The sequence below is a fragment of the Scyliorhinus canicula genome, chromosome 2 (genome assembly GCF_902713615.1).
Source record: "Scyliorhinus canicula chromosome 2, sScyCan1.1, whole genome shotgun sequence".
NCBI classification, from domain to species: domain Eukaryota; kingdom Metazoa; phylum Chordata; class Chondrichthyes; order Carcharhiniformes; family Scyliorhinidae; genus Scyliorhinus; species Scyliorhinus canicula.
In genome coordinates, this window is record NC_052147.1 from 52,057,767 (window position 1) to 52,069,898 (window position 12,132).

The 12,132-nt window shown below is 47.3% G+C and overlaps 1 protein-coding gene across 6 annotated transcripts in view; it reads left to right on the plus strand.

Annotated features, from left to right (window-relative positions):
* Positions 1-12,132, plus strand: part of LOC119953650 (centrosomal protein of 170 kDa protein B-like) — a 94,891-nt gene that overhangs the window by 28,247 nt on the left and 54,512 nt on the right. For all 6 annotated transcript variants that reach the window (XM_038778146.1, XM_038778155.1, XM_038778127.1 and 3 more), the window contains exon 7: positions 2,607-2,723. In XM_038778146.1, the coding sequence (XP_038634074.1) occupies positions 2,607-2,723 (117 nt within the window). The remainder of the gene's footprint in view (positions 1-2,606; positions 2,724-12,132) is intronic.

Sequence of the window (12,132 nt, forward strand, 5' to 3'; positions counted from 1 at the left end):
CTCTGGGTCTGGGACGCTCTCGCTCTGGGTCTGGGACGCTCTCGCTCTGGGTCTGGGACGCTCTCGCTCTGGGTCTGGGACGCTCTCGCTCTGGGTCTGGGACGCTCTCGCTCTGGGTCTGGGACGCTCTCGCTCTGGGTCTGGGACGCTCTCGCTCTGGGTCTGGGACGCTCTCGCTCTGGGTCTGGGACGCTCTCGCTCTGGGTCTGGGACGCTCTCGCTCTGGGTCTGGGACGCTCTCGCTCTGGGTCTGGGACGCTCTCGCTCTGGGTCTGGGACGCTCTCGCTCTGGGTCTGGGACGCTCTCGCTCTGGGTCTGGGACGCTCTCGCTCTGGGTCTGGGACGCTCTCGCTCTGGGTCTGGGACGCTCTCGGTCTGGGACGCTCTCGCTCTGGGTCTGGGACGCTCTCGCTCTGGGTCTGGGACGCTCTCGCTCTGGGTCTGGGACGCTCTCGCTCTGGGTCTGGGACGCTCTCGCTCTGGGTCTGGGACGCTCTCGCTCTGGGTCTGGGACGCTCTCGCTCTGGGTCTGGGACGCTCTCGCTCTGGGTCTGGGACGCTCTCGCTCTGGGTCTGGGACGCTCTCGCTCTGGGTCCTGGGACGCTCTCGCTCTGGGTCTGGGACGCTCTCGGTCTGGGACGCTCTCGCTCTGGGTCTGGGACGCTCTCGCTCTGGGTCTGGGACGCTCTCGCTCTGGGTCTGGGACGTTCTCGCTCTGGGTCTGGGACGTTCTCGCTCTGGGTCTGGGACGTTCTCGCTCTGGGTCTGGGACGCTCTCGCTCTGGGTCTGGGACGCTCTCGCTCTGGGTCTGGGACGCTCTCGCTCTGGGTCTGGGACGCTCTCGCTCTGGGTCTGGGACGCTCTCGCTCTGGGTCTGGGACGCTCTCGCTCTGGGTCGGGGACGCTCTCGCTCTGGGTCTGGGACGCTCTCGGTCTGGGACGCTCTCGCTCTGGGTCTGGGACGCTCTGGGTCTGGGGCGCTCTGGCTCTGGGATGCTCTGGGTCTGGGACGCTCTCGCTCTGGGTCTGGGACGCTCTGGGTCTGGGACGCTCTCGCTCTGGGTCTGGGACGCTCTCGCTCTGGGTCTGGGACGCTCTGGCTCTGGGTCTGGGACGCTCTGGCTCTGGGTCTGGGACGCTCTGGCTCTGGGTCTGGGACGCTCTGGGTCTGGGACGCTCTGGGTCTGGGACGCTCTGGGTCTGGGACGCTCTGGGTCTGGGCGCTCTGGGTCTGGGACGCTCTGGCTCTGGGACGCTCTGGCTCTGGGACGCTCTGGCTCTGGGACGCTCTGGCTCTGGGACGCTCTGGCTCTGGGTCTGGGACGCTCTGGCTCTGGGTCTGGGACGCTCTGGCTCTGGGTCTGGGACGCTCTGGCTCTGGGTCTGGGACGCTCTGGCTCTGGGTCTGGGACGCTCTGGGTCTGGGACGCTCTGGCTCTGGGTCTGGGACGCTCTGGCTCTGGGTCTGGGACGCTCTGGCTCTGGGTCTGGGACGCTCTGGCTCTGGGTCTGGGACGCTCTGGCTCTGGGTCTGGGACGCTCTCGCTCTGGGTCTGGGACGCTCTCGCTCTGGGTCTGGGACGCTCTCGCTCTGGGTCTGGGACGCTCTCGCTCTGGGTCTGGGACGCTCTCGCTCTGGGTCTGGGACGCTCTCGCTCTGGGTCTGGGACGCTCTCGCTCTGGGTCTGGGACGCTCTCGCTCTGGGTCTGGGACGCTCTCGCTCTGGGTCTGGGACGCTCTCGCTCTGGGTCTGGGACGCTCTCGCTCTGGGTCTGGGACGCTCTCGCTCTGGGTCTGGGACGCTCTCGCTCTGGGTCTGGGACGCTCTCGCTCTGGGTCTGGGGCGCTCTGGCTCTGGGGCGCTCTGGGTCTGGGACGCTCTCGCTCTGGGTCTGGGACGCTCTCGCTCTGGGTCTGGGACGCTCTCGCTCTGGGTCTGGGACGCTCTGGGTCTGGGACGCTCTTGCTCTGGGTCTGGGACGCTCTTGCTCTGGGTCTGGGACGCTCTCGCTCTGGGTCTGGGACGCTCTCGCTCTGGGTCTGGGACGCTCTCGCTCTGGGTCTGGGACGCTCTCGCTCTGGGCCTGGGATGCTCTCGCTCTGGGTCTGGGACGCTCACACTGTTGCAAATTACTTTTGTTGTTTTAGTGTGCTGATGCTGACATTCCTTAAAGCTAAATTAGCCCAAAAATGGTGACTGGGCGGGTGTGATACTAACTCCTGTCAGTTCAAAGCAAATGTGACTTTAATATCTTTTGTTCTTTGTGTTTTAAAAAAAAACTTTATTTATGGCACAAGGAAATAGTAAAAACGACAATGTCTTCATCTGTCACTAATTAATTTTGAGTTAAAAATAGTTATTGTTTGCTCGTTTTCATAACTTCTGGTAATTTTATGCTGAGGCTGTATAGGTGGAACATAGGAACTGGAAAGCTTCAGTTCAGTGTAGAGAAACCCTTAAATTATTTTATAACAGATGTAAGTTGGAAAAATTAAAGGTCTGCAGTTTGGTTTTGGTTTAGTGTAATCTCTTATGGATTCTTGTATTGTGATCACCAAAACATTTTGCTTATGTGCTTTTGTTCATCTTTTTCTGCCTTAGACAGTGCCATATTTAGACCCACTCCTCTGTATGGCCAACCCTCGTGGTGGGGTGATGATGACATGGATAACAAAGAAGAAAGAGATGAATCCAAAAAAACAGGAGATCCCAGCAATGGTATTTGGCTACTGAAATTAACACAGATTATGACCCTTAAAAGTCCCAGCCTAAACCTTGTAAATTTCAGTTCCCTAAAATGTCATCTGATTATTGAGAATCTGTTTAGCATACATTTCAGACATGCTGTGATTGAGATCGCCTATCAATTTGAGAAGGAGGAGGAGGAGAATCAGTCAATTAACTTTAATTGCAGGGACCATGGCCTGAATTTGCATGCAGGCGGAGCTCATCTCCAAAGTGGTGGTGGAGGCCTGGATCTGGGAAGTCACGAACCCAGATTTCATAATTTTCACAGGGGAAGGAACGAAAGGCAGGCCGAACCTTGGACATCTGTAGTTCACGGAGGCAGCTGTACATGTTAAAGTACAGCTACCTGCAGTCTGATCTGAATTTCACAGTGAGGGAGTGGGAAACATGACCTGTGCACATTAGACCCGGTAGGAGAAGGTCTAATGAGTTCTTTAGCGAGGTAGGATACCTTTTTGGATATGTTTCTGGGACATCTTTGGGAGAAGTAAGGTAGCTGTTGGGGATTGTTAAAAGTATACTGAATGTGCCTATGAGGATAAACTCAGTGGAACTATGAAAGGGAACAGGTCAGCTGTCAAGGATCTAAATCCCCTGCCCGCTAAATTTTGAAAAGAAAAAATAGCTGCAGTGTTTTTCTGCCCATGGTGGGTTGGCATCGAGGGTGTAAGGGCAGAGTGGTGGATGGGGAGCATAGTTGGCATGAGTTAGCAGCAAGTTGGCATAGGGTATAAAGGGCCATGCAGGGGTGGGTGCAGGGCCACGGAGGGTATGAAGTACCATTGGGGATTGGTTGGTGAGGCATGCGATGGCATGAGTTGGATGGGACATTGGAAGTGAATGAGTGCTGGAGAGTTTATTTCTTTAGTGTCATTCTTTTCTACACAGCCGAGACAAAGTGCCGGGGCTTTTCACCAGTTTGCCTCCACCTGGCAGCCTACAATCACTTTTGGGGGCAGTGGGCATGACTCTCATAAAGCCAGGTTCCCCTAGAACAAAAATCTGAACCTCCAGGACATTTTTCCGTCAGTCGGGTTTGTGGAACCATGAATTCTTCCAGCTCTGCACACCCGACACATTCATATGTCGAAATGTTAAAAGTAGAGAAGCCAATTATCATTATTTTTAAACATGCTTGTTTAATTTTAATAAGATAAGTTATAATCCAGCAACACATCTGAGCTTATGCATATTCAGCAGACCAACAGTCAGTCACTTTCTCAAGAACTACCTGTCAGCCTTAAGCACCTCCCACCCAATTTCACAAAGGCACTCTTCCTTCCTCCCCACTCTAATCTTGCAATTCAAAGGCACCGTTTGACCAGAGCTGCCCCCTCTCTGCAACTCCCTCATTCTAGTTCAGAGAAGTACCCGTAAAAGATCTTCATCGCCCAACCCAGCTCACACATGCTCTCCCTCCTTTGTGATATTCTAACTCACTGGTGCTATCTCTGTTTCTATCTGATGCAGTTGCGGATAAGTACAAAAGTGAGATGAGTAGCTGTCAACAGTATATAATCTTGTATTGAATAAAACCACAGTCAGATATAAATTGCAACTGGGAAATTATCAAGGAGTAGAGTTTCAGCAATTTTTCAACCGGGTTCCACGTTGCATTGTAAACTCTGATCTTTCAACAAAAGAACTTAAGATTTGTGTATTCCTTAGACATTCCATAGGAATAAATATATTCCTTTTATATCTTAGTATTTCATCTTTAAAAGATGCTCTTTTCACTCTCTTTCACCCACTCTCTCTCTCTCTCTCTCTCTCTTCTCCCCCCCCCCCCCCCCCCCCCCCCCCCCCCCCCCCCCCCCCCCCCGCCAACCAACCAACCCACCTCCAGTGAACATGTAAGTTTTGAGTGCTATATCTTGAGTAGGTTAATTTGGAGCCTTTATAGGAGCACATTTTTCTTAAATTCTGTAATGTCATCTGTTTGAGCTGTCCTTCTCAAGATTGCCCCTGCATTATGTCCTTTTCAGTTAATAGGTAAACTTGTATATATTGAACACAGATCTACCATCATTCTCCTGCATCTGTACAAATAAGTGTTGAAACGTGTGCTACATTCAAATCTGCTGGAGAATAATTGTACTGTGTACATAATTTAAAACCAATTTCTACATTTTTACAAATTATTTTTTAGTCTGGAGAAATCACTACTTTAACATAACCATTGTGGACAAGTACTGTGCATAGTACATGCACTTAGTAGTCAATAGGATGGTTTTGCAGTGGTGTCATTGTCACCTTGGCAAACACCGCAGTCAATTTATGCACCCCAAAATTGTGCAACAAAGGAAAATGAATGAGCAGATCATGTCTCTTTGATAGTGGGAGATATTGTTTGGCAGGATTCCTAGGCAACATAGTGCTTTACTTTCACCAGTGCCATTGAATATTTTACATCCACCACAAAAAGAATACACTTCCAGAGCACAGCAACTCTGGTGATGCTTGAGTTAATACCTATGTGTTCAGTTTCCCTGAGTGAAACTTAAACCCACGTACTCTGATCCAAGCTCTCACCAATGCAAACTATTTGGAAGTTTAGATTCCATATGGTTTCCAATGCTAAGGTGATTTGCACAGCATTTACCAAACATTATTACATAAATTTAACTGTAACACATGAGCATTCCTTCGACACATTATTTCTAACAGCTGTTATTATGATTTATGACTTTTAGACATGCCCTTCCTGCTACTCTCCTTACCTCCAATGCTGTGCTGTTCTTGTGTCCGCCTACGGTGTAGGTGGCTGAAGAATGATGAAGTATAGATTGCCTGCCTGGAAGGATCCTATTCATTCTTCCAATGATAGACATCTTAACTAAATCGACTTCAGTGTACAATTTTTTTCTCATCCATCAAAAATAATTACATCTTCTGGTCTGCATAGAAATGTCACTCAAAATTCTGGAATACCTACTAGGTTATTGCTCCTGTTTTCATGGAGCTTGTAAATTGTACAGCTGACTTGACTGAAATGTTTACCTTTCCTTACTGGTCATTTCTTGCTTAGCAATTTAATACTAGTCATCACTCACATTTCATCTTCCACATGCAAGTTTCATGCATTAAATTATGTCAGCTTAAGGGAGCTCATTGCATACAGTTTATTGCTCATCAAACTTATAGAAACTTTTATATCAAAAAGGGCGCGATCTACTGGCCACGTCCCGCTTGAACAGGAGTGACGCATGGCTGGTCGATGCCAGAGGAAGCCTCCCGCGGGTTTCCCGACAGCCAGTCGAGATGAGATCAGGATCCCGCCCATAATGGGGATGATTGACTCGTGCTCGCTTAAGTCAGTTTTAAACGGACTTTAGTGTGCTCACCTGTGATCTACCAGCTTCCACAGGGAGGCCCCAGCCGGATGCCATTCAGTATCGGTCCACACAAATGTAGACCAGGCAGAGCAGCACCCTGGAAGTCTCCCAGGCCATTGGAAGCCCCTGGGTGGTCAGGGCAGGGTGGCCCACTGACCTCTCCCCTGGCACTGCAAAGCCGGCAGGAGTGGTGCCAGGGTGGCACTATCGAGGGTCAGGGCCTGACGGGGTCATGCTTGTGAAAGGAGTGTGGGGGGGGGGGTACAAGGCAGGCAAGTAGGGGCCTCTGGATTGTTGGGGAGGAGTGGGTGAAGGATGAGAGTCCTGGAAGGAGGGGGAGCCTGTAAGGGGTTGTGGGGAGGCTGAAGAGGGGTGGGACCCCATAGCGGGGTGTCCTCATTTGGCGCAGGGGGGGGGGGGGGGTCATTTCTCATGGGTGGAGGATGTGGGGGACCCTCAAACTCACTTTGAGATTGTGGCACCCTTTCAAAATGGCACCCGATCTCTGAGGAGCCGGTCTGGCCATGTGTTCTGCTGGCCTGTGATTAAAATAATTCCAAATGTGGGTCCGTAGCTGCCCAGTTCAAAAAAGTGACTAAGTGCATGCTTTAACGGCTGCGTTACACCTGGCGCAGTTTGAGGTGAGCTGGTTAGATCACAGGAAAAGCCCAAATCTGAATCCATGCCAGGCGCTATCCGCTTCTGTTGTAACCGGCCCGCTCCAATTGCCGTGATCCAGACGTGGCGAGAAACAGCCTCCCGCTATCTAAGGTCCTCCCCAGAGAGTCCCCAGCCTGGTGCCATTCAGTACTGGTCTACAGATATGTGGTCCAGGCGGATCAACACCTGGAGGGGTGTTTCGAGCTATTTGCGTCCTCTTGGTAGTCAGGGACAGGGCACCTGGTACTGCTACTCTGGCACTTCCAAGATGCTCATTGCAAAGTTGGCAGGAGCACCTTTAGGCTGCCCGGGTGGCATGGCCAAGGGTCAGGCCATGTGGGGGGGGGGGGGCATGCTCAAGAAAGGAGGGTGGAGGGGGAGTATAAAGAGTGGGGCGGTGCAAGGCCGGTATGAAGGGGCCTCTGGAAGGTTGCAGGTGGGTGTGGTAAAGGATGGGGTTCCTGGAAAATGGGCCCCTAATGAGGGCGGGGAAAGGTCTGAAAAGGAGGGGATCCTCAGCGACCCCACTGTGGGTTGTCATCACTTGGGGGGGTGGCATAATGCCCATATGTGTTGGGGGAGACACATTATCAATGGGTGTGGGGGACCCACATGCTCACTTGGAGGGCATCCTTTCACAATGGCACCCCGATTTCTGAGCAGCCGGCCTGGCCAGTGATTTCAGCCTCACAGTGATGAATATAATTCCAAGTGTGCGCTAAACCAGCAGGAATCTCCCCAGGGTCCAAAAAAAAATGATGAAGTGTGGTTAGATAGCGGTGGGCAACTCGCCAACAGAGCCGGCGGCAAATTCCCAGCAAAACCCGCCACAGATGACACTTGGAAACCGTTCTGTCAGATCACGCCCTTAATCTATAGCGGAAGAATGTTTCCAAAAAAAGTTACAAAATATATTTTGAATGACAAGTCAATGAGGCTTCCAAAATAACTTCTCATTTCACAACTTAATCTGTGCATAATATTGATGTTTATTTCCGTTTATATATTTTAAAAATATATGCCAGAAATGTTTTCGCTTGGAGTGGTGTGGTTTCATGTTATTTTAAGTCTTTTTCTGGCTGGAAGTGACTTGTGGTTTTTTTTTAAAGAGGCTAAAAGACAAAAACATTTTTTTTTAAAAGAAAACCTTGTATTTTGCAACTTTCCTTGCATATTGCAATTTTCCTCCCGTGTTTTATTGCTGTCACATACAAAAGACTATTATTTCTATTCCACTAAAGCTTGAAAAAAGCGCTTATAAAATCAAAGTGCTGGAAATACTCGGCAGTTCTGGTGATGTCTGTGGTGAGAGAGAAACAAGGATTAGCGTTTTGAGTCCAATGTGACTTCAGAAGAGTCATAGTCTACTCAAAACATTAACTGTTTCTCTCCACAGAATATGTCGGACCTGGTAAGTATTTCCAGTGCTCCCTATTTTTATTTCAGATTTCCAGCATCTGCAGCATTTTGCTCTTATTACACTCTGTAGGTCTCAAAATGTTCTCGATCACTAATAAAAAAACCCACAATTTTGATTCTTTAACTTGACATTTGATGGCCCAGTTATGTTATCCATAGAAATACGACCAATAAGGTATGCTTGTAAAATTTACCTGCTATGCGTATATTTGAAATAGGGTTATTCTGCAACAATGCGGAAGTTCCTAAATGTCAGATATGTTTTGTAAGTACTTTGTAAATGACAGTGTTACAGATTTTCAATAATACTATCACAGGCATGATTTAGTATTTTGGAAAATTTGCACCAAATATTGAGATAACTAATCTCAGAAATATTTGCGTATACCTTTTTAAAAGGTAAATCCTATGCACACTTCCGAATGTATGGCAGTACTAATGTCAATGACAAGATAAATTTACATAATGTTTGAATCCATCTTTAGATTTATCTATATTTTAAAATAGATGAGTGCAATGTTTTACATTTCGGAACAGTAAAGAGTTCAATTCAAAGTCACTAACTGTGGCAGAGTTTAGTAAGGCCATGTAAAAAGGAAAACAAAGTACTGGAAACGTATTTGGAGGGTTAGAATTGAAAAGCACAGAAACTGTGTAAACCTGTACGGAACCTTGGTGAGTGTCGAAAATTTGACACCCTTATTTAAAAAAAACAAGAATACAAGGAGATTCCTCGTAACTGCAGGCCAGTCAATGTAACACCTGTTGTGCATAACGTTTTAGAACCATCAGGGGGGGGGAAATAAATCTGGCACTTTGGGATGGGGTTAATTGAGGAAAGCCAGCACGGATTTATAAAAGAGAGATCACACTTGACTACTTCATCAAAAAATTCAATTGGATTAGAAGAGTTGGTGGATGAAGGGAAACCAGTGAATGTTGTCCATATGAATTTCAGGAAAGCCTTAGACAACGTTCCACTTAAAAGACTGTTTAACAAAATTGAAGCTTGTGCAATTGTGTCAACGTGGAGAAAAATGATTGGCTTAAAGATGGGAAAACTTGTTAAATGGTTGTTTTTCAGAATGGAGGATGATAGATTGAGTATAGAACAGTACAGCACAGAACAGGCCCTTCGGCCCTCGATGTTGTGCCGAGCAATGATCACCCTACTCAAACCCATGTATCCATCCTATACACGTAACCCAACCCCCTCCTCCCCCTTAACCGTACTCCCCCCTCCGCCCGCCCCCCCCTTAACCGTACTCTTCCCCCCCTAACCGTACTCCCCCCCCCCCTTAACCGTACCCCCCCCCCCTTAACCGTACCCCCCCCCCCCCTTAACCGTACCCCCCCTTACTTTTTAGGACACTACGGGCAATTTAGCATGGCCAATCCACCTAACCCGCACATCTTTGGACTGTGGGAGGAAACCGGAGCACCCGGAGGAAACCCACGCACACACGGGGAGGACGTGCAGATTCCGCACAGACAGTGACCCAGCCGGGAATCGAACCTGGGACCCTGGAGCTGTGAAGCATTTATGCTAACCACCATGCTACCGTGCATCCCCTGTGGTGTGTCTCTCTTGCCCCCCCCCCCCCCATACCCATGGGTCACAGCTTGGATATTGAATTTCAAAATTTGCAAATGATTCCAAACTTGGACGTGTGGGTAGCAGAATGATACCAATTGACTGCAACAGAACATGGCTCGGCTATCAGAACCGACGGTATGCAATACAGAGAAGTGTGAAGCAATGCATTTTGGGCAGATGGAATATGGAGGGACAATATAGACTGAATTGCACAGTTCTAAAAAGAGTACAGGGACAGAGGACTTGGAGTATCATGTGCAGAGTTCTTTGAAGGTAACAGGACATATTGAGAGAGTGGTTAACAAAGCATATGGGATTCTGCACTTCATAAATAGAGATATTCGGTACAAAAGCAAGGAAATTATGCTGAATCTGTATAAACATGGTTAGACCACACTATTAGTTCTGGTCCTCACAATTTGGGGAAGATATGTGGGTCCTTTAGGTTGGAGGAACTGGATTTGTTCTTCTTGAAGGAAAGAAGATTAGAAAATTTGATCGATGTTTACCAAATGATGATACGTTTAGATAAGGTAGACCAAGAAAAACTGTTCCCATTAACTGATGATGCAGGGATTAGGGAACATACACTTAATGTTTTGGGAAGGAAGTTAGGAAGGAAGAACTTCCTTGCATAGTAAGTGGTGATAACCTTGAACTTGTTGCCTTTGAGGCTGTTGGAAGGGGAGATGATGCATGGTTTCAAAAGGAAACTGGATGCGCGAGGGGAATAAACATATAGGGATGGAGCAGGGGAATGGGACTGATTGAATTGCTCCACAAAGAGCCAGCATGGACTTGATGCACTGAACAGCCACCTCCTGTACCGCAGTGACTTCAGGACTCTTATGAAATCACACCACTGTGCATGGTTCTGATCTCCATTTTAGATATAGAGGCACTGGAAAAGGCGCAAAGAAGATTCGGATAGGTCTTTGCCAGAACTGAGGATACACTTATCAAAGAAACGCTGTACAGGCTAGGACTGTTTTCACTAGAATGTTTATATTTGTGGGGCAAGACCAAAACTAGGTGCTGTTAATAGGAGGCAGTCTTTAATATATCCAGTGGACAGTTCAGGAGAAATTCCTTTTACCAAAGCATGGTTAGAATGTGAAACTTGCTACTATAACAGATCATTGATGTGAGTAGTATTAATACATTTAAGGTGAAGTTAGACAAATGCATGAGAGAGAAAGGGATAGAAGGATATACTAATAGGACTAGATGAAGAGAAGTGGGAGGACACTCATTTAGAGCCTAAACATTGGAATTGACCAGCCAAATGGCCTGTTTTTGTGCTGTGTTATATATAGCTTTAGTGGCAAAACAAAAAGAATGGTGGCTCAGATTCTGCAGTGGTAATGAACACTGTTCATTAAAAAACTGCCACTGTTTGATTTGATTAATCCACTGAAACTGACAGCAACTCTGGGGAGCCCATATTTGCACAGAATAACATGGAAAAACACAAGTTATTGTCAATGATACGCTTCTCCTAAGGGTGCGATGTTGATGCATCCCTCAACTGCAGTCAATGGGAAATCTGAATTGGTGAGAACTTCCACACTTGCATTGTCCTAATTTAAAATTTGTAAAACGTTGAATGAGATGTAACCGGGTTTATAGTGTGTATTAAGTTCATAATTATTGAGCACCCTCAAAGGCACTGAAAAACTATTTTTATTTTTATGGCGTGTCAAATTTATCTCTGATAATTCCACATTTTAAAAACTTTTTTTGTAAGTTTGTTTATATCGATATTTTAACTTCTATCTCAATCCAATCAGCATTTACCTTTGCCCTCTGAGAAGTTAAATTAAAAGTGAAGGTTGAAGTGCTTTAAACTTCAGACTTTGAATAATTCAATGTGATTGGCCAGGTAAAAATGCTCTCCCATTACAAACCTATCCCATTAAGTACCAGATGAATGCTGAAGATATTGTGTTTGTCGTGTACAATAAGCATAGCCAATATAAATATCAGTAGTCTGCCTTTTTAAATGTGTTCCGTTACCAGTAAGTGAAGCACGTGTTAAATGTAACCTCAACAAGTCACTATACTAGTTGATATTACAACCCTGCTTAGGCCCACATTGGAGCGTGCTTCAAAAAGGCAACCCTCTATATTGCTCTTAAAGTCAGCAGAAGTTGTCAGTGAGATCTTTGAATGTGTATTTTGTAGGTCTAATCACAATATCTATGTGAATTGTTATCTGCATAGCATTACCCTACCTTTGCCCATGTGCTGCTGAAACCCAGAGCCATGTATTTTGTAACCTCAGGACTCAACTATTTTTATTATTTTTATTGACCTCCCATTCGCCCGCCACCTTTTGTCACCTTTAGCTCCCTTAACCTCTCAATTA